Source organism: Moschus berezovskii, chromosome 9 (genome assembly GCF_049115385.1).
Source record: "Moschus berezovskii isolate FMDL1 chromosome 9, NW_MosBer_1.0, whole genome shotgun sequence".
NCBI classification, from domain to species: Eukaryota; Metazoa; Chordata; class Mammalia; order Artiodactyla; family Moschidae; genus Moschus; species Moschus berezovskii.
The window spans coordinates 18,404,270-18,427,372 of record NC_142468.1 but is presented as its reverse complement, the minus strand read 5'-3'; the positions used below and the strand labels follow the sequence as shown (position 1 = coordinate 18,427,372).

At 43.0% G+C, this 23,103-nt stretch overlaps 1 protein-coding gene across 2 annotated transcripts; it reads left to right on the top strand.

Moving 5' to 3' along the window:
- Positions 1-13,443: 13,443 nt before the first annotated feature.
- On the top strand, positions 13,444-22,006 carry LOC129563564 (peroxisomal succinyl-coenzyme A thioesterase-like). Of its 2 annotated transcripts, XR_008687358.2 has the most exons (4): positions 13,444-14,106; positions 16,507-16,709; positions 17,650-19,366; positions 20,709-22,006. XR_008687358.2 is itself a non-coding variant. In XM_055437395.2 (3 exons), the coding sequence occupies exons 1-3, from the start codon at positions 13,626-13,628 to the stop codon at positions 18,238-18,240; spliced, it is 1,275 nt and encodes a 424-aa protein (XP_055293370.2). In that variant the 5' UTR covers positions 13,444-13,625; the 3' UTR covers positions 18,241-19,367. The 2 variants fall into 2 exon arrangements, 1 of the variants encoding a protein (XP_055293370.2); XM_055437395.2 differs by lacking the exon at positions 20,709-22,006 and having other exon boundaries at positions 17,650-19,367.
- Positions 22,007-23,103: the final 1,097 nt, after the last annotated feature.

The following is a 23,103-nucleotide window of genomic DNA, read 5'->3' as shown; positions in this document are numbered from 1 at the left end:
AGGGGTGGTTTCAGGACACTAATGTTGAAAGTGTAGATCTGGAACCATGTTTAAACTGTGGCTTTAACCTAGTGGTATAGATTTGCAGGAGCTGACAGGCAACTCAAAATGCCTACACCCCTTCCCTTGTTTGTTAACAATGTGTGTGTGATTTGCCCTCCCCTTTCCTCTTTCCTGTCTTTATATCTCTCTTTCCACCACTTTCTGTAAAAAGCGTGTTCCATGACAGTTGAAGAAATCTCCAGTTAACCAAGCTGGAGAATCCAGCTTCTCTAGAAATTCTGGGGCTGACATGAGTGATAAAAAGCAAAAGCATCAGAGACTTGGCAGCTAATGAATGACCAAGTCAAATCTGTAGACCATGTATTTCAAATGACACAAAGATGGTTTCCTTTTCAAATTATTTTGCAATGGAGGAGGTAAGAAAAGGAGGAATAGAGATGCTACAGACATGCCTTATGTAGGGGACCAGTGAAACTACCTACTATTGAGTAGAAAATTAGAAAAGAATTCAGAGATGGCTTTTGATATGTGTCTTAACTGATAGGATTTCTTCATTTTTTCTGAATCAGAAGTAATAAAATTTCATAGGAAACTTGGAAAATAGAGACAGTTATTCAGTAGAAAAGGAGTTCATATAATCCGTTTACTAGCAAATAGTGCTGGAGAAGGCAATGACACCCCACTCCAGTACTCTTGCCTGGAAAATCCCGTGGACAGAGGAGCCTGGTAGGCTGCAGTCCATGAGGTTGCTAAGAGTCGGACATGACTGAGAGACTTCACTTTCACTTTTCACTTTCATGCATTGGAAAAGGAAATGGCAACCCACTCCAGTGTTCTTGCCTGGAGAATCCCAGGGATGGGGGAACCTGGTGGGAGGCCATCTATGGGGTTGCACAGAGTTGGACACGACGGAAGTGATTTAGCAGCAACAGCATATAGTGCACTTTGGAAAACTCAGCAGTGGCCACAGGACTGGAAAAGGTTTTCATTCCAATCCCAAAGAAAGGCAATGCCAAAGAATGCTCAAACTACTGCACAATTGCAGTCATCTCACATGGTGGCAAAGTAATGCTCAAAATTCTCCAAGCCAGGCTTCAACAGTACGTGAACCAAGAAATTCCAGATGTTCAAGCTGAATTTAGAAAAGGCAGAGGAACCAGAGATCAAATTGCCAACATACACTGGATCATAGATAAAGCAAGTAGAATTCCAGAAAAACATCTACTTCTGCTTCATTGACTATGCTAAAGCCTTTGTGTGGATCACAACAAACTGTTGAAAATTCTTAAAGATATAGGAATATCAGACCACGTGACCTGCCTCCTGAGAAACCTGTATGCAAGTCAAGAAGGAACAGTTAGAATTAGACATGGAAGAACAGACTGGTTGCAAATTGGGAAAGGAGTACGTCAAGGCTGTATACTGTTACCCTGCTTATTAACTTCTATGCAGAGTACATCATGTGAAACGCTGGGCTGGAAGAAGCACAAGCTGGAATCAAGATTGCCAGGAGAAAGATCAATAACCTCAGATATGCAGATGACACCACCCTTATGGCAGAAAGTGAAGAAGAACTGAAGAGCCTCTTGATGAAAGTGAAAGAGGAGAGTGAAAAAGTTGGCTTAGAGCTCAACATTCAGAAAACAAAGATCATGGCATCTGGTCCCATCATTTCATAGCAAATAGTGGGGAAACAATGGAAAAAGTGAGAGACTTTATTTTCTTGGGCCCCAAAATCACTGCAGATGGTGACTGCAGCCATGAAATTAAAAGATGCTTGCTCCTTGGAAGAAAAGCTATGACAAACCTAGACAGCATATTAAAAAGCAGAGACATTACTTTGACAACAAAGGTCCATCTAGTCAAAGCTATGGTTTATCCAGTAGTCATGTATGGATGTGAGTGTTGAACCAAAAAGAAAGCTGAGTACTGAAGAATTGATGCTTTTGAACTGTGGTCCTGGAGAAGACTCTTGAGAGTCCCTTGGACTGCAAGGAGATCCAACCAGTCCATCCTAAAGGAAACCAGTCCTGACTATTCATTGTAAGGACTGATGCTGAAGCTGAAACTTCAATACTTTGGCCACCTGATATGAAGAGCTGACTCATTTGAAAAGACCCTGATGCTGGGAAAGATTGAAGGCAGGAATGAAAGGTTGTTGCTGAACCACAAAAGACACTGGGATTCTTGGCCTCCGGAGGAGAAAAATTCAATCCAGGACCAGAGATGAGGCTTGATCGCTCAGAGCTTTTGTGTAATAAAGTTTTATTAAAATATAAAACAGATAGAGAAAGCTTCTGACGTAGACATCAGAAGGGGGCAGAAAGAGTACCCCCCTGCTAGTCTTTAGCTGGATGTCATATAACTACTAGCAGTCGGCTAATTAAAGAAATCAAAACTCAGAGAATGGCACCAGGTGAGTCATCCCAGGCCATAAAATGATTGACATGAATCTTGAAGAAAGGCAGATTACCATACAAATATATAGTTTCATTAACATAGAATAGGAGAACAATGTATGAGTATAACATACTGGATTGTCAAGTCAGTTCTGAGCCTAAATCTGAGCCTTTAGGTGGAACTGACTTGAAGATAGAGTCTAGAGTAAATGCAGAGTACATTAACAGAGCTCAAGACAAACATTTCCATGAGAAAAATGCATTGGTTACATCAAGGTTTGAGAAAAGTTAAGTTCAGGTGGAACCAGGTGTTATTATGGCAACACAGAATTTTAAGAGAAACCTCTTTTTAAATTTGTATAGAGAAAGGGGGGAAATACAACACTAGTTTTTTTCCTCCTGCTGCTTAAGAGAGAGAAAAAAATGTCTGACACTTGCAGCCTATTTCTTCCATTTGGAGACCTCTGGTCTTCCTGCCTGTTACCCTCTCAGGAGGAGAAGGGGACAAAAGAGGATGAGATGGTTGGATGGCATCACTAACTCAATGGACATGAGTTTGGGCAAGCTGCAGGAATTGGCAACGGACAGGGAGGCCTAGTGTGCTGCAGTCCATGGCGTTGCAAACAGTGGAACATAACTGAGTGACTGAACTGAACTGAACTGAAGAAATAACTTACAGATTTCCTACAATGATGTATGTATTTAAACTATTCAGAAATTGACAGAAGTAAGATAAACAATAAGTGAAGATATCAAAGATATGAACTATATAAATAATTAACTTGATTAGATAGTCATAGAAAGAGAGTAGGAAGCTTTGTTTTCAATAGACAGATAGTACATCTTCTTTTCAGTTCAGTTCAGTTCAGTCCTTCAGTCATGTCTGACTCTTTGCAACCCCATGGTCTACAGTATGCCAGGCCTCTCTGTCCATTGCCAACTCCCAGAGTTTACTCAAACTCATGTCCATCGAGTCAGAGATGCCATCCAACCATCTCATCCTCTATCATCCCCTTCTCCTCCTGCCCTCAATCTTTCCCAGCATCAGGGTCTTTTCAAATGAGTTAGCTCTTCGCATCGGGTGGCCAAAGTATTAGAATTTCAGCTTCAACATCAGTCCTTCCAATGAACACTCCTTTAGGATGGACTGGTTGGATCTTCTTGCAGTCCAAGGGACTCTCCAGAGTGTTCTCCAACACCACAGTTCAAAAGCATCAATTCTTTGGCGATCAGCTTTCTTTATGGTCCAACTCTCACATCCATACATGACTACTGGAAAAACCATAGCCTTGACTAGATGGACCTTTATTGGCAAAGAAATGTCTCTGCTTTTTAATATGCTGTCTAGGTTGGTCATACCTTTCCTTCCAAGGAGTCAGTTCAGTCAGTCAGTCAGTTCAGTCGCTCAGTCGTGTCCGACTCTCCACGACCCCATGAATCACAGCACGCCAGGCCTCCCTGTCCATCACCAACTCCCGGAGTACACTCAAACTCATGTCCACAGAGTCGGTGATGCCATCCAGCCATCTCATTCTTGGTCGTCCCCTTCTCCTCCCGCCCCCAACCTTTCCCAGCATCAGAGTCTTTTCCAGTGAGTCAACTCGTCGCATGAGGTGGCCAAAGTATTGCAGTTTCAGCTTTAGCATCAGTCCTTCCAATGAACACCCAGGACCGATCTCCCTTAGAATGGACTGGTTGGATCTCCTTGAGGTACAAGGGACTCTCAAAAGTCTTCGCCAACACCACAGTTCAAAAGCATCAATTCTTCGGCGATCAGCTTTCTTCATAGTCCAACTCTCACATCCATACATGACCATGGGAAAAACCATAGCCTTGACTAGACGGACCTTTGTTGGCAAAGTAATGTCTCTGCTTTTTAATATATTATCAAGGTTGGTCATAAATTTCCTTCCAAGGAGTAAGCGTCTTTTAATTTCATGGCTGCAATGGCTGCAGTCACCATCTGCAGTGATTTTGGAGCCCCCCCCCCAAAAAAAAAACAAATCTGCCACTGTTTCCATCTTCTTTTCAAATACTCTTAAATATTTATACAAGTTGACAATGTTCAGAACAGTAAGAAGTAATAAAGTACCAAGAGTAGTGTTGACTGAAAAATCCAAACCTGAATGTTGAGAATTATGTTTCATTTGGTGGACAAAACTGAGGACTTGGGCATGGGACACAACCTCTCAACTCTGAGACTGTTCCAAAGAGGTAAGGGAGGAGCCAGGTTATATAGGGTTTCCATAGTAGCTCAGTTGGTAAAGAATCTACCTGCAATGAAGGGGACCTGGGTTCAATTCCTGGGTTGGGAAGATCCCCTGGAGAAGGGAATGGCAAACCATTCTAGTATTCTTGCCTGGAGGATTCCATGGACAGTGGAGCCTGGCAGGCTGCAGTCCATGGGGGTCACAAAGAGTTGGACACAACTGATCGACTAACATTTTCACTTTCTTTCTTTCCAGTTATGTAGGGTTTTTGCAACAATGACCAGGCAGTTGGGAACATCAAAAGACTACTTAAAGAAAACTATGTATCTCAAGTTAATAAATTAAGTACTCTTTTATGTTTAGGAAGATACATGAGTCTGGGCATATTGAAATAATTCCTTTGGTATATACCTTAGCTACTAAGGGCCAGTATCCTGTTTTTTTTCCCATTCTGAGTCTCCCCAGGATGCACCTCAGGGGAAGCCTGTCTGTCTCCATTCTGAGTCCCTTCAGTGTCACTGCCAGGGGTGGCTGTACTAGCCTGATGCCTGGAACATCCTTTGTTTACTTATATGGCAGGCAATAATTTTCATTCACGGTAGAAATGATGCAGACTATATTTTTAAAATACAGTTGGAGAAAAATAGAAATTAATAAGAGGTCTACCAGAGAGAGTAAAAGTGGAATTTAAACACATTGGAAAACACAGGATTGATGATATCTCTATCTTTCAAAATCATAGATTTAGTTGAAATTTGATGGGGTGAGAAATAAACACATATATGTTATTTAAAATTACAAAATTAACCAACAGAATAACAACAAATAATAATACATATATCAAATACCTGGAGGAAGAAGAAAGAGTAAGCTGAATGTTCATGAGTCAGTAAATAACTACAAAATGCAAAAATTAAGAAATAGAGAAACATGCATAATATTTAATACAATGAGTTCAGTTCATTCTCTCGGTCGTATCTGACTCTTTGCAACCCCATGAATTGCAGCACGCCAGGCCTCCCTGTCCATCACCAACTCCTGGAGTTTACCCAAACTCATGTTCATCAAGTCAGTGATGCCATCCAGCCATCTCCTCCTCTGCCGTCCCCTTCTCCTCCTGCCCCCAATCCCTCTCAGCATCAGGGTCTTTTCCAATGAATCAACTCTTCACATGAGGTGGCCAAAGTACTGGGCTTTCAGCTTCAGCATAAGTCCTTCCAATGAACACCCAGGACTGATCTCCTTTAGGATGAACTGGCTGGATTCCTTGCAGTCCAAGGGACTCTCAAGAGTCTTCTCCAACACCACAGTTCAAAAGCATCAATTCTTCAGCGCTCAGCTTTCTTTATAGTCCAACTCTCACATCCATACATGACCACTGGAAAAACCATAGCCTTGACTAGACGGACCTTTGTTGGCAAAGTAATGTCTCTGCTTTTTAATCTATCTAGGTTGGTCATAACTTTCCTTCCAAGGAGTAAGCGTCTTTTAATTTCATGGCTGCAATCACCATGTGCAGTGATTTTGGAACCCCAAATAATAAAGTCTGACACTGTTTCCACTGTTTCCCCATCTATTTCTCATGAAGTGATGGGACCAGATGCCATGATCTTAGTTTTCTGAATGTTGAATTTTAAGCCAACTTTTTCACTCTCCTCTTTCACTCTCATCAAGAGGCTTTTTAGTTCCTCTTCACTTTCTGCCATAAGGGTGGTGTCATCTGCATATCTGAGGTTATTGATATTTCACCCGGCAATCTTGATTCCAGCTTGTGCTTCTTCCAGCCCAGCGTTCTTCATGATGTACTCTGCATATAAGTTAAATAAGCCAGGTGACAATATACAGCCTTGACGTACTCCTTTTCCTATTTGCAACCAGTCTGTTGTTCCATGTCTAGTTCTAATTGTTGCTTCCTGACCTGCATATAGGTTTCTCAAGAGGCAGGTCAGGTGGTCTGGTATTCTCATCTCTTTCAGAATTTTCCACAGTTTATTGTGATCCACACAGTCAAAGGCTTTGGCATAGTCAATGAAGCAGAAATAGATGTGGAACTCTCTTTCTTTTTTGATGATCCAGCAGATGTTGGCAATTTGATCTGTGGTTCCTCTGCCTTTTCTAAAACCCGCTTGAACATCTGGAAGTTCACGGTTCACGTATTGCTGAAGCCTGGCATGGAGAATTTTGAACATTACTTTACTAGTGTGTGAGATGACTGCAATTGTGTGGTAGTTTGAGCATTCTTTAGCATTGCCTTTCTTTGGGATTGGAATGAAAACTGACCTTTTCCATTCCTGTGGCCACTGCTTAGTTTTCCAGATTTGCTGGCATATTGAGTGCAGCACTTTCACAGCATCATCTTTTAGGATTTGAAATAGCTCAACTAGAATTCCATCCCCTCCACTAGCTTTGTTCATAGTGATGCTTTCTAAGGCCCAGTTGACTTCACATTCCAAGATGTCTGGCTCTAGGTGAGTGATCACACCATCGTGATTATCTGGGTTGTGAAGCTCTTTTTTGTACAATTCTTCTGTGTATTCTTGCCACCTCTTCTTAATATCTTCTGCTTCTGTTAGGTCCATACCATTTCTGTCCTTTACCAAGCCCATCTTTGCATGAATGTTCCCTTAGTATCTCTAATTTTCTTGAAGAGATCTCTAGTCTTTCTTATTCTGTTGTTTTCCTCTATTTCTTTGCATTGACTGCTGAGGAAGGCTTTCTTATCTCTCCTTGGTATTCTTTGGAACTCTGCATTCAGATGCTTATATCTTTCCTTTTCTCCTTTGCTTTTCATTTCTCTTCTTTTCACAGCTATTTGTAAGGCATCTTCAGACAGCCATTGTGCTTTTTTGCATTTCTTTTCCATGGGGATGGTCTTAGTCCCTGTCTCCTGTACATTGTCACGAACCTCCGTCCAGAGTTCATCAGGCACTCTATCAGATCTAGTTCCTTAAATCTATTTCTTACTTCCACTGTATAATCATAAGGGACTTGATTTAGGTCATATCTGAATGGTCTAGTGGTTTTCCCTACTTTCTTCAATTTAAGTCTGAATTTGGCAATAAGGAGTTCATGATCTGAGCCACTGGAGAAGGCAATGGCACCCCGCTTCAGTGCTCTTGCCTGGAGAATCCCATGGATGGAGGAGCCTGGTAGGCTGCAGTCCGTGGGGTCGCTGGGGGTCAGATGCGACTGAGCGACTTCACTTTCACTTTTCACTTTCACGCATTGGAGAGGGAAATGGCAACCCACTCCAGTGTTCTTGCCTGGAGAATCCCAGGGATGGGGGAGCCTGGTGGGCTTCCGTCTATGGGGTCACACAGAGTCGGACACGACTGAAGTGACGCAGCAGCAGCAGCAGATCTGAGCCACAGTCAGCTCCCGGTCTTGTTTTTGCTGACTGTATAGAGCTTCCCCATCTTTGGCTGCAAAGAATATAATCAATCTGATTTCGGTGTTGACCATTTGGTGATGTCCATGTGTAGAGTCTTCTCTTGTGTTGTTGGAAGAGGGTGTTTGCTATGACCAGTGCATTCTCTTGGCAGAACTCTATTAGCCTTTGCCCTGCTTCATTCCATACTCCAAGGCCAAATTTGCCTGTTACTTCAGGAGTTTCTTGAATTGCTACTTTTGTATTCCAGTCCTCTATAATGAAAAGGACATCTTTTTTTGGGTGTTAGTTCTAAAAGGTCTTGTAGGTCTTCATAGAACCGTTCAACTTCGGCTTTTTCAGCATTACTAGTTGGGGCATAGGCTTGGATTACCCTGATATTGAATGGTTTGCCTTGGAAATGAACAGAGATCATTCTGTCGTTTTTGAGACCGCATCCAAGTACTGCATTTTGGACTCTTGTTGACCATGATGGCTACCCCATTTCTTCTAAGGGATTCCTGCCCACAGTAGTAGGTATAATGGTCGTCTGAGTTAAATTCACCCATTCCAGTCCATTTTAGTTCGCTGATTCCTAGAATGTCGACGTTCATTCTTGCCATCTCCTGTTTGACCACTTCCAATTTGCCTTGATTCATGGACCTAACATTCCAGGTTCCTATGCAATATTGCTCTTTACAGCATCAGACCTTGCTTCTATCACCAGTCACATTCACAACTGGGTATTGTTTTTGCTTTGGCTCCATCCCTTCATTCTTTCTGGAGTTATTTCTCCACTGATCTCCTGTAGCGTATTAGGCACCTACGGACCTGGGGAGTTCCTCATTCAGTATCCTATTGTTTTGCCTTTTTCATACTGTTCATGGGGTTCTCGAGACAAGAATACTGGAGTGGTTTGTCATTCCCTTCTCCAGTGGACCACATTCTGTCAGACCTGTCCACCATGACCCGTCCATCTTGGGTGGCCCCACCCGGCATGGCTTAGTTTCATTGAGTTGGACAATGTGTGGTCCATGTGATCAATGAAGGTAACCATAAAAACAAGTGAAAATAGAGAGTTAAAAGAGGCTCCTTGAAGAACATGGGCCTTTTTTATAGTGCAGTGGTGAAAAACAGGACTCCTGATTTGCATTTTAAGTTTTTTCCCACCCTTATACTTATTACTGTGTAGAAATTGCATGCTAAGTCACTTCAGTCATGTCTGACTCTTTGTGACGCTATGGACCATAACCTTCCTGGCTCCTTCTGTTCATGGGATTCTCCAGGCATGAATACTTGGTTGGGTTGCCATGTCCTCCTGCTGAGGATCTTCCTGACCCAGAGATCGAACCCGCGTCTTATGTCTCCCTCTTTGGTGGTAGGTTGTTAACCACTACCAGGAAGGCCTACATGGGGAAAAAGTTAAAATTTTCAATTTATACAAAGGTTGTTTCCAAACAACTTAGATTAAAAAGGAGTCATAGAAATTAAAAACTGTTAAGAGGTTATGATGAAATAATATGGAAAACACATTTGACCCTTGAGCAACACAGATGTGAACTGCACAGGTCCACCTGCATGTGAACTTCTTTCTTTTTTTGCTTTTTTTGAACTTAAAGAAAAAATATGTACTACAGTACTTCACCAGCTGCTGTTGCTTGAATGCATGGAAGCGAACATAGGTACAGAGGGATAACTATAAAGTTACACTTGGATTTTAACTGCATGCAGAGTCAGTGTCCCAGGCCCTGAAGTGTTCAAGGTCAATAGTTCTCCACATGGGGTCGCAAAAGAGTCGGACACAACTGAGCAACTAACTCTTTTACATAATACTAGGTATTGTAAGTAATCTAGAGATAATTTAAACTATATGAGAGGGTTTTCGTAGGTGATATGCAAACACTACTCCATTTTATATAAGGGACTTAAGTATCTGTAGATTTTGGTATTGTCTGGGGTCCTAAAACAAATTGGATAGTGAGGTAAAAGTGTATTCTAAGGTCTCTTTCATATTGAGAGAAAGGTAAAGAAACCGTCCACACTGTTAACATTTCAAGACTAACGATTCTTTTCAAAAATTTTTCCTTTTCAAAAATTCAAGCGTAACTACTAAAATAAACAATGTTTAATTCACAAATGAAGAGAACACAAGAAAAAAAGGAAAAACTTACTAAATCCAGAAGAAAGCAAAGGACTTCCCTGGTGGTCCAGTGGTTAAGAATTCACTTTCCAATGCAGGGGACATGGGTTTGATCCTTGGTGGGGATCTAAGCCTGTGTGCAACAACTACTCAAGCACGTGCATCTGCAGCCCAGGTTCCATAATAAGAGAAGCCACCTCAGAGAGTCGCCCCTGCTTGCTGCAACTAGAGAAAGCCAGCAAGCAGCAGTGAAGACTCTGCACAGCCAAAAATAAATAAATATTTTTTTAAAGGAATAGCAGGTTCACACGCCCACTTACATACTTTCTTCAACATCTAGAAACAAAACCTAGTTGGAAGCACTCAGATTTGGGGGAAAGTGGCAGCTGGAGGGAGAGTAGACTATCATTTCACATTGTAAACTTTTCAACACTGCTTACATCTGTTTTTCAAAGTACATATTTTTGTCCTTCAAAAAGAATTGATTTTTCCTTACAGAGCAATTTAAAAGCATTGTGCAAACCTATGACAATTATCTGGAAACCATGAGAAACAGTTGGAGAAGGAAATGGCAACCCACACCAGTATTCTTGCCTGGAAAATTTGAAGGACAGGGAGCCTGGCAGGCTACAGTCCATGGGGTCACAGAGTCCGACACGACTGAGTGACTAAGCATGAGAAACAAAAACACATGTGCTCAATCTCTGGGTACTGTGAAATTAAACATGACATTTTGCTTCCTAGTATTCTTCAAAGCCTTTCACATACACTGTCATCTTTGATCCCCATATAGGAGACTTTCATCATGTTAAACACAAGAACTCTTAAACCCCAAAAGATAATAAACTTACTTGAGACTACAGAACTAGTCAGTGATGCAGTCAGGGCTAGAATTCTAATATATTTCACCCCAATGCTGCTGCTCACTGTTGAGTTCCACATTTGGAGTCTGTTAAGTCTCTGACAGTTAGAGGTTAATCCTCAGCAGCTTAACATTCTCCAAGCCTCAGGTTCCTCCTCTCGAATATTTGAAAAATACTCCCAGTGTTTTACAGACTTGTTAAATTGTAAATGTAAAACACACAATTTAACAAGATGGATCAATTTGACAAGAGTAGCCATTACTCTTTAGCAATGGAATACCCTGGAGAAGGAAAGGGCAACCTATTCCAAGATTCTTGCCTGGAGAATCCCAAGGACAGTCTGTACAGTCACAAGAAATCAGACATGACTGAAGCAACTTAGCACACACACACAGCACACAGTTATTACTATACTACATATAAACTGTAGTAAATACAAAATACATCCTTGGACATTACATCTGTATTGCTTCCAGGGTCGCATTCAAAACGTTGACGCTTAGTGTCTGCGAAGACTGAATGTTCTCATTGTCTATGATACAGCAATTTCAATCTTTGGTATTCACTTCACTGAAATGAAGCACTATATCTAAGCTGGACTGTGAAGAAAGCTGATCACCAAAGAATTGATGCTTTTGAACTGTGGTGTTGGAGAAGACTCTTGAGAGTCCCTTGGACTGCAAGGAATCCAGCCAGTCCATTCTAAAGGCGATCAGTCCTGGATGTTCATTGGAAGGACTGACGCTAAAGCTGAAGCTCCAATACTTTGGCCACCTCATGTGAAGAGCTGACTCACTGGAAAAGGCTCTGATGTTTGGGGGGATTGGGGGCAGGAGGAGAAGGGGACAAAAGAGAATGAGATGGCTGGATGGCATCACTGACTCGATGGAAGTGGGTTTGAGTGAACTCCGGGAGTTGGTGACAGACAGGGAGGCCTGGTGTGCTGTGATTCATGGGGTCACAAAGAGTCGGTCACAACTGAGCGACTGAACTGAACTGAACTGATACTAAAATTTGACAAATACTTTTATGATTACAAGATGCAATGTCTCTGCTTTTTAATATACTATCTAGGTTGGTCATAACTTTCCTTCCAAGGAGTAAGTGTCTTATAATTTCATGGCTACAATCAGCATCCACAGTGATTTTGGAGCCCCCAAAAATAAAGTCTGACACTGGTTCCACTGTTTCCCCATCTATTTCTCATGAAGTGATGGGACCAGATGCCATGATCTTTGTTTTCTGAATGTTGAGCTTCAAGCCAACCTTTTCACTCTCCTCTTTCACTTTCATCAAGAGGCTTTTGAGTTCCTCTTCACTTTCTGCCATAAGGGTGGTGTCATCTGCATATCTGAGGTTATTGATATTTCTCCCGGCAATCTTGATTCCAGCTTGTGCTTCTTCCAGCCCAGCGTTCCTCATGATGTACTCTGCATATAAGTTAAATAAGCAGGGTGATAGTATGGACTGTCACCAACTCTCAACAGGGTGAGAGTTGGACTGTGAAGAAGGCTGATCGCCAAAGAATTGATGCTGTTTTGATGCTTTTGAACTGTGGTGCTGGAGAAGATGCTTGAGAGTCCCTTGGACTGCAAGGAGATCCAACCAGTCCATTCTAAAGCAGATCGATCCTGGGTGTTCATTGGAAGGACTGATGCTAAAGCTGAAACTCCAATACTTTGGCCACCTCATGAGAAGAGTGGACTCACTGGAAAAGACTCTGATGCTGGGAGGGATTGGGGGCAGGAGGAGAAGGGGACGACAGAGAATGAGATGGCTGGATGGCATCACCGACTCGATGGACATGAGTTTGAGTGAACTCCGGGAGTTGGTGATGGACAGGGAGGCCTGGCGTGCTGTGATTCATGGGGTCACGGAGAGTCGGACACGACTGAGCGACTGAACTGAACTGAAGATGCAATACTATTTGGCAGTGATAATGGAAAATCTACAACTGCTCCCAACAGTATCCATGAATCTCAACAACATAATGTGAGAATAAAATCAGACACTAAAGAAGGCAGACTGAAGGATTCATCACCATAAAATAGAGTTGGGAAAAACCAACCCGTTTTATTGGACTCAGAGTACCTTGGGGACGGGAAAGCGACTGGAATAGAAAGGAGGGTGGCTTCTGGAGTGCTGGTAGTGATGTTTCTGAATCTCTGTGCCTTGGTTATCCAACTAAGTACGTTCAGGTTTTGGAATTCATTGAACTGTACACTTACGATTTACGCACGTTTTTGGTATGTACGTTATAATTCATTACAAGTTTTAAGTTGGCCTTTTCTATGGAGGGGCTACAAGTCTTGGAATTCTGTCTAAAGTCACTCAGCTCTGGTTTCACCATGAATCAATTACCCCCAAACAGTGCGGGAAGTTGGAGGCGTCCGCGGGCGGGTTTGGCAATCCACGGTACAGCCGGACATCCCTGTGCGTCCTGCCAGGAAAACGACTTTTAGTCAGGCAAGTTGCCGGCTAGAGGAGGTACATGAACAGGAAGCGCCAGGACGCCTCCGGAGGCGCCTCAGCCTTTGACCAGTAGCCGGCCCCAGGCGACGCCTGACCTCGTCGGTCCACTGGGCGCGCACACCCGGCCTGGGATGGGACACTGGAAACGACCTGAGCTTTCACAGTCAGGGTATGGGCTGCGACTGTGCGTCTGGAATGACAGTGACCGTGACGCTGGAGCCCGCGGTCCGCTGCCGCTGGGACGAGCCCGTGCGCATCGCTGTGCGCGGCCTGGCGCCGGGGCAGCCGGTCACGCTGCGCGCGTCCCTGCGCGACGAGAAGGGCGCGCTCTTCAGGGCCCACGCGCGCTACTGCGCCGACGCCGCCGGCCTGCTGGACCTGGAGCGCGCGCCCGCGCTGGGCGGCAGCTTCGCGGGGCTCGAGCCCATGGGGCTCTTCTGGGCGCTGGAGCCCGAGAAGCCTTTTTGGCGATTTCTGAAGCGGGATGTGCAGACACCCTTCGCCGTGGAGCTGGAGGTGCTCGACGGCCACGAGCCCGAGGCCCAACGGCTCCTGGCCCGGGCGGTGCACGAGCGCGACTTCCTGGCACCCGGGGTGCGGCGCGAGCCGGTGCGCGCGGGCCGGGTGCGCGCCACGCTGTTCCTGCCGCCAGGTGAGCCTGGGGTGCTGGGGCCTGGCGAGCGTGTTCTCTAGGCCGTTTTGGTTTGTGATACCGCTTCCCAGGAAGGGTGGCTTGGGATCAGGATCAGAGAAGAGGATGTTGACTAAATCAGTGACCTCACAGCCACAATGGAGGCTTTTGATTTGTTCTGCATTCTGCTATGCGGTTTGCTTGCATTATCTCATTTAACCTCTGTATCCCAGAGGTGGATGCGGTTATCATGCAGATTTAAAAAAAAAGGACTGGATGGGGTCCGTAGGTTCATTTTGCCATTAATAATTAGTCTACAGATCTCTATAGGCTTCAGCTCCGTAGATCTTACACAATATGATGGAACCTATTGCCAGGACACTCTTCTCTAGTGTCCTCCTTACACTGGGCCCCTTACCCACTTTTTCATGCTCCTCTCTACCACAGATCACTTTTCAGACTTCACTGCCTTCCTTACCTAAAGCCTCACTGGGTATCTCTTTTTCTTTCCTCTGGTCAAGTGACATTTGAAATACAAGTATACACACACAGAGAGTCGTGTTGATGCAACACAATACAAAAGTTTTCTTGCAAGATTATTAACTTGGTTATTCTTCCCTACAACTACAGATTCTTAGAACCTTTGAGATAATTTGTTATAAAATAATATGGAGGGTAAATGCATTGATAAGTTACCTTTTATATTTTCCTTGGACTCCCTTCCCTAAAAGGAACTTGTATTCCTTTTCAATAATGACTTAGGGAACTGTTATCTTTCTTTGATTCACAGGAACTGACTAATAGTTTAGAAAGATCTCTAAAAGGAAAGCAGGCTCTTTTTAAAAAATTGAAGTGTAGTTGATTTACAATGTATTCATTTCTGCTGTACTGTAAAGTAATTCAATTATACATATATATATTCTTTTCCATTATAGTTTATCACAGGGTATTGAATATAGTTCCCTATACTATATGGTAAGACCTTGTTATTTATACATTCTCTCTTTACAAGTTTGCATTTGCTAAGCCCAGACTCCCACTGCATCCCTTTGCAACACACCCTCCCTCTTGGCAACCACAAGTCTGTTCACTACATCTGTGAGTATGTTTCTGTTTTGTTGATAAGTTCATTTGTGTCATACTTTAGATCCTACATATAAGTGTATCATATGGTACTTGTCTTTCTCTTCCTGACTTAGTTCACAGTTCAGTTCAGTTCAGTCGCTCAGTCGTGTCCAACTCTTTGCGACCCTGTGAATCACAGCACGCCAGGCCTCCCTGTCCATCACCAATCCCCGGAATTCACTCAAACTCATGTCCATCGAGTCGGTAATGCCATCCAGCCATCTCATCCTCTGTCGTCCCCTTCTTCTCCTGGCCCCAGTCCCTCCCAGCATCAGAGTCTTTTCCAGTGAGTCAACTCTTCGCATGAGGTGGCCAAAGTATTGGAGTTTCAGCTTTAGCATCAGTCCTTCCAATGAACACCCAGGATTGATCTTCTTTAGAATGGACTGGTTGGATCTCCTTGCAGTCCAAGGGACTCGCAAGAGTTCTCCAACACCACAGTTCAAAAGCATCAATTCTTCGGCGATCAGCTTTCTTCACAGTCCAACTCTCACATCCATACATGACCACTGGAAAAACCATAGCCTTGACTAGACAGACCTTTGTCAGCAAAGTAATGTCTCTGCTTTTTAATATGCTATCTAGGTTGGTCATAACTTTCCTTCCAAGGAGTAAGCGTCTTTTAATTTCATGGCTGTAATCAGCATCTGCAGTGATTTTGGAGCCCAAAAAAATAAAGTCTGACACTGTTTCCACTGTTTTTCCATCTATTTCCCATGAAGTGATGGGACCAGATGCCATGATCTTAGTTTTCTGAATGTTCACTTAGTATGATAATCTCTACGTCCATCCATGTTGCTGTAAATGTTGTTTCGTTCTTTTTTGTGGCTGAGTAGTATTCCACTGCATATATGTACCACGTCTTCTGTATGCATTCATCTGTCAGTGCACATTTAGCTTGTTTCCTTGTCTTGGTTGTTGTGAAACAGTGCTGCTATGAACACAGGAATTCATATATCTTTTTGATTTATAGTTTTTTCCTGGTATATGCCCAGGAGTGGGATTGTTGGATCATATGGCAACTATAGTTTTAGTTTTTTGAGAACCTCTATACTATTTTCCATAGTAGCTGTACCAACTTATATTCCCACCAACAGTGTAGGAGGGTTCCCTTTTGTCCACACCCTCTCCAGCACTTATTTGTGGACTTTTTAATGATGGTCATTCGGACTCTTGTGAGGTGAGTATCTCATAGTAGTTTTGATTTGCGTTTCTCTAATAATTAGTGATGTTGAACATGGAAAGCAAATTCATTAAATTATATATATTTTCCCTTTGTAATATTACTGTCTCTAGGATCTGGACCTTTCCCAGGGATCATTGACATCTTCGGTATTGGAGGAGGCCTATTGGAATATCGGGCCAGTCTTTTGGCTGGCCATGGCCTTGACACATTGGCTCTAGCTTATTATGACTTTGATGATCTTCCCAAGAAATTTGACGTGATACACCTGGAATATTTTGAAGAAGCCCTGTGCTACATGCTTCAACACACCCAGGTTCTCCTAATGTCCTTTATCATTCTCTCCAGAATTACCTCAGAGGGCTGTCCCTTTGCACTCACCTGTGCCAGGGGCACTGGTGCTGCTCTACTCTTCTTTCACAGAGATTTCTTTTGGATACTTCCTTGGTTTTAGTGCCTAAAGCACCTAAAGCACCATCCCCTTAATAATGCAGAATTCATTGTAAAAGTCATGTGAAATTTTATTTCAAGGAATTAGGTAGTGATATGAAAATTTCTTTTGAGAGAAAGTGGAGTTTCTAATTGTTTTGCTTTGAATGCTTTTTAATATTTTTCTGATAGCAGGGTATGTTCTCAGATGGTCTAAACTTGTCCACCCATTTCAGAAAATAAGAACTACTTAATTGCACTCTGCAGTCCTACTTTGTTTCTATTAAGTTAACCATTTTTCAGTATATATTTAGAAGTGGTCTGATAATGATTCACTTCTTGTAACAGAATTTGGTTTTACAGACTTAGATACCCAAAAACATAATGTAACACTTGCCAGGCTCCATGACTCAGCATTCTCTAGTGTCTGACTCTCTGGAATTTTGCAAACAATCCCGTGCTCAGTCAAGTAAAGAATCTGTCTGCAATGTAGGTAGACCCAGGTTTGACCCCTGGGTGGGAAAGATTCCCTGGGGAAGGAAGTGGCCACCCTCTCCAGTATTCTTGCCTGGAGAATCCCATTGGACAGAGGAACCTGGCAGGCTACAGTCCTTAGCAACTAAGCCATCATCCCAAATTTACCACTGAATTTGTTTGCCATGTGTCCAGCAAGATAGTCTTTATATGGGAAGAAACGCCTCTGTGAACTGAGGTTGAGTGTCTTGTGGCCAGTTCACAAATTAAAGCTAACGGCATCTCTAGTTGCATTTAGAAAAACGTTTTTCTCTTGGGTAAGTTCTTGATTCTTGTCTTTTCTTTTCTTCCAGATAAAGGGCCCACGCATTGGGCTCCTGGGCATTTCTTTAGGAGCTGATATTTGTCTCTGCATGGCCTCATTTTTGAAGAATGTAGCAGCCACGGTTTCCATCAATGGATCTGGGTTCATTACAAACAAAGCTATATACTACAAAGAAAACAGCATTCCACCACTGGGCCATGACCTGAGGCGAGTGAAGGTCGCTTTCTCAGGCCTCCTAGACATTGTGGATATAAGGAATGATATTGTAGGGGGATGTGAGAACCCCTGCATGATTCCAATCGAGAAGGCCCAGGGGCCCATTCTCTTCATTGTTGGTCAGGATGACCATAACTGGAGGAGTGAGGTTTATGCCCAGATAGCCTCTGAACGGTTACAGGCCCATGGAAAGGAAAAACCCCAGATCATCTCTTATCCTGGGACTGGGCACTACATTGAGCCTCCTTATTTCCCCATGTGCCCAGCTTCTTTGCACGCATTATTGGACAAACCCGTAAAGTGGGGTGGGGAGCCCAGGGCCCATTCTAAGGCCCAGGTAGATGCTTGGAAGCAAATTCTAACCTTCTTCACCAAGCACCTTGGACCGTCCCCCAAATTGTAATGCACTGCTCTGTTACTGACAGGAGAGAGAGATTCAAGGTTGGATTTTAGTGTTTAATAATCTTATGTGAATTGATTGTCCCCTGGACAACACTAAATTCATGTCATTGGTATTAATGACATATTTTAGGTAACTTTGTGGAGTTTTATTTCATTATGAATTTTTCTAATGTAACACATGCCTATTGTTGAAGATTCAACAGAGGTATATAATACAAAATGGTAAAAAGTATCCGTACTTTTAAGATTTGTGTTTTCATCTAGATTTTTTTTATTTAACATTTTTAGTCACAGAACTACTGGGTTACTTTTTCCATCACTGGGAGAGAATGGCCATTCAGTGTTTGCCAGTGGTTCAATTACTGATAACAGTAGAATTTTCATTGGCTAAAGTATACACAGAGGTGTTGATAGAAGGAAAGCCAGACTGACCTTTTTCTCATGGAGATTAAAGAGGAATTCCCTGGGAGGAGGAGTTACAGTAAGAAGGGGAGCACCAGGGGCTTCCTTTGTGGTCAGTGGTTAAGAATCCACCTTTCAATGGAAGGAACACCGTTTTGATCCCTGGTCCAGGAAGATCCCACATGCCTGTGGCAACTAAGACCATGTGCCACAACTACTGAAACCTGCAAACCTAGAGCTCTTGATCCATAACAGGAGAGGCTACTGCAATGAGAAGTCCACATACTGCAAATAGAGAGTAGCTCTCACTTACCTCAACTATAGAAAGCCCATGCCCAGCAACAAAGACCCAGCGTAACCAAAAAATAATAAAAATTATAAAAGAAAGGGAACATCTGACTCTAGAATAGTTTAGTCAAAACTGTGTTCCAAAGGTGAGTCATTCAGTTCAGTTCAGTTGCTCAGTTGTGTCCAACTCTGCGACCCCATGGACTGCAGCATGCCAGGCTTCCCTGTCCATCACAAACTCCCAAAGGATGCTCAAATTCATGTCCATCGAGTTAGTGATGCCATCCAACCATCTCATCGTTTGTCATCCCCTTCTCCTGCCTTCAATCTTTCCTAGCATCAGGGTCTTTTCCAGTGAGTTGGCTCTTTGCATCAGGTGGACAGAGTATTGGAGCTTCAGCTTCAGCATCATTCCTTCCAAAGTCATCCGTCCAAAGGTGAGTGACTATGACCTATTTTCCTTCTTGCTTCCTGGTTCTAAGAACAAACTTTGGAAACTCATATTGTGACATTTCTAGAGGCATCATCACTTTCCCTGACAACAAAGCTACAAAGCGTTAGTAGGTTTATTTGAAGAGACAATGGTTGAGAATTTCAAAAATTGACGAACATCAACCACATAGTCCGGAAGGACTATGTCTTGGCTCAGGCTTCTCTAACAAAATACCATAGACGGAATGGCTTAAACAACAGACATTTCTCACAGTTCTGGAGGCTGGGAAGTCCAAGATCAAGCTTCTGGCAGATTCAGTTCCTGGTGGGGGCCTCTTCTGGCCTAGAGACAGCTGCCTTCTCCCTGTGTCTTCAACTGGCGGGGAAAAAAAGAGGGGGAGCTCCAGTTTCACTTCCTCATTTCATAAGGACACTAATCTCATCATGGAGGCCTCATTTTCCTGACCTCATTTAAACCTAACAACTTCGCAAAGGCCCCATCCTCAAATACCATCACACTGGAGTTTCAGATTGCAACATTGAGTTTTGAGGGCACACATTCAGTTCATAACACCTGTAAACCTCGAGCTAGTGAAATACAAAGAAAACTGTGTTTAACACGCTATAGAAAAATTGTTTGTACAGGTTTTAAATAATTTGTTTATATATTATTATTCTTGGCTGTGCTGGGTCTGCGTGGCTGTGGCTCTTCTCTAGTTGCAGCGAACTGGGATTCTATATGCTCTAGTTGTGCTACCTGGCTTCTCACTGTGGTGGCTTCTCTCACTGAAGAGCATGGGCTCTTGGGCACACGGACTTCAGTAGTTGCAGCAAGTGGACTCAGCAGTTGCTGCTCCCAGGCTCTAGAGCACAGGCTCAATAGCTGTGGAACACAGGCTTAGCCACTCTGAGGCAGGTGAGATCTTCCCGGACCACGGATCCGGTTTTTTTTACCACTAAGCCACGAGGGAAGTCCTGTGCAGGTTTAAAAAAGAAAATTCTACCCTGTGCAGGTAGAATTTATAGCATAGAATTTATACCACAAAATTCTTTGCCACTTCTGGCACAAAGAGGCGGGAGATCTATGCCCTCTCCCCTCAATACGGATGGGTTTCTGACTGCTTCATTTAGTACTGAACTGATGCTTTGTAACTTCAGAAGGTAGGTCATAAAGGCCATGAGGTTTCCACCATGTTTGCTGGGAGCACTTGCTCTTAGAGTGCTGTGCCACCCTATGAAGCTTGACAGACTTGAGGCTGTGATGCTATGTGTGTGTGCATGCTAAGTTGCTTCAGTCATGTCCAACTCTTTGCGACCTATGGACTGAGCCACCGTTTTTCTGTCCAGGGGATTCTTCAGGCAAACCTACTGGAGTAGGTTACCATGGCCTTCTCCAGCAGTCTTCCTGACCCAGGGATCAAACCCTTGTCTCTTAGGTCTCCTGCGTTGGCAAGCAGGTTCTTTACCACTAGTGCCACCTGTGAAGCCCCAATTCTTAGACATTCCTGTTCAAAAATGTGGCGTCTGAGAGACACACAACAATTGCTGTCCCCTACCTACCTCTCCTGAAATCTAGCTGAGAACGTGTTGCCAATTTTTTCATTGCTGCTCAGTTTACTCTCTGAGGTGTTCTCTGTATCTCTTGATTCTATCCTCTGAGTTGAAACCTGTGTTTCCCATAAAAATAATTAGGAAAAAAGCCTCCAGGATCTGTTTTCTGGGCAAAATATATGAAGCATCTAAAGGTCTCTGTGAGAGTTGGACTATAAAGAAAGCTGAGCGCAGAAGAATTGATGCTTTTGAACTGTGGTGTTGAAGAAGAGTCTTGAGAGTCCCTTGGACTGCAAGGAGATCAAAGCAGTCCATCCAAAAGGAGATCAGTCCTGGGTGTTCATTGGAAGGACTGATGCTAAAGCTGAAACTCCAATACTTTGGCCACCTGATGCGGAGAGCTGACTCATTTGAAAAGACTGTGATGCTGGGAAAGATGAGGGCAGGAGGAGAAGGGGACGACAGAGGATGAGATGGTTGGATGGCATCACCGACACAATGGACATGGGTTTGGGTGGACTCCGGGAGTTGGTGATGGACAGGGAGGCCTGGCCTGCTGCGTGCGGTTCATGGGGTCATAAAGAGTAGGACACGACTGAGCGACTGAACTGAACTGAACTGAAATGTCTCTTTTTAGACACAGATGTAAAGAACAGACTTTTGGACTCTGAGGGGGAGAGGGCGAGGGTGGGATGATTTGAGAGAATAGCATTGAAACATGTATATTACCATATGTAAAATAGATCGCCAGCCCAGGTTTCATGCATGAGACAGGGTCCTCAGGATCGGTGCACTTGGATGACCCTGAGGGATGGGATGGGGAGGGAGATGGGAGGAGGGTTCAGGATGGGGAACACATGTACACCCATGGCTGATTCATGTGAATGTATGGCAAAAACCACTACAATATTGTAAGTAGCCTCCAATTAAAATAAATAAATTAAAATAAAAAATAAAAACAGGCAAAACTAAAATATGGAGATAGAAGTCAGAGTAGTGTAGTGGATGTTCTTCAAAGCAGGAGTTTTGTTTTTGTTTTATGATTGGTGCATTCACTGTGAAAATACATAGAGATGCACTTTAAAAAATGAACCAGAGGGATGGGATGGGGAGGGAGGTGGGAGGGGGGTTCAAGATGGGGAACACATGTACACCTGGGGCAGATTCATGTCAGTGTATGGCAAAACCAATAATGTAAAGTAATTAGCCTCCAATTAAATAAATTTTTTAAAAATTTTAAAAAATTTAAAAAAAGATCTCTTTTTATTTTGCATTCTTTCTCATTTAAACTTACTGTGCTTCTACCAGAACCATTTTAAAAACTATGTGGGTTTTCTAAAAATATTAGTGGAGTTCACTGTATTAGGCAATACACCACTATAAACCTGTTTGAGATAAGAATGTCTCTATCTGGGGCTTTTTGGGAGAATGCTGCAGGAAAACATCCTTAAGATTCTCATAAATTCTCTTATTTAATAGGATTTGTTAGGCACACCTTAAAATGTTTAGAGGGACTTTTGTCATTCTGAAATATTCTGTGAGGCACTACCATGAATCTTTGAGGTCTTTACAAAGAATCCCCCATAGACTCACTCTGGGCTTGACTTTGCTTTGAGATTCTGTCTTAACTATAGAGTAATTTACCATCTGGAGAAGGTGGAAAGGAGAAACACTATTACTGTCAAACTTGGCAAGTCCTGGTTGCTTCCTATTTAGAAGTTCATTTAAAAAATTATTTTATATTGGAGTACAGTTGTGTACAGCAAAGCGGTTCAGTTATACACATATCTATTCTTTTTCAGGTTCTTTCCCATACAGCTTATCACAGAATATCGAGTGGGTTCTCTGTACTGCACAGTAGGTCCTTGTTGATAACAGTTGATTCTTTAGTTCACCTCTTCTTCTTGTATGTTTTATAATAGGCAGCAAGAAGAAGCCAGATGATACTATCAGTACTCTGCCGGGAAGTCATTTTAGCTAGATCATTGAATTAATTAGGTATATTTTCCTTTTTTCACATTATTACAGATGTCAGTGTTTCCTCTGGCTTCCAATGAATTTACTTGCTTTCCTTTAGGCCTTCGTGAGCCTCTTTGACTTTCACTAATGGTCTTCCTGGAGCCCTTCCAGCTTCCACCTGCCACTCAGTCCTAAAGCCAGTTGTGATTCTCATGCACGTGAATTTCTGCAT

Bases quoted from the DNA above. Each gene is read 5' to 3' on its own strand.
- LOC129563564 (XM_055437395.2), top strand. From the start codon at position 13,626: ATGGGCTGCGACTGTGCGTCTGGAATGACAGTGACCGTGACGCTGGAG. The intron at 14,107-16,506 runs GTGAGCCTGGGG...TACTGTCTCTAG, and splicing joins CACGCTGTTCCTGCCGCCAG to GATCTGGACCTTTCCCAGGG. The intron at 16,710-17,649 runs GTTCTCCTAATG...CTTTTCTTCCAG, and splicing joins ACATGCTTCAACACACCCAG to ATAAAGGGCCCACGCATTGG.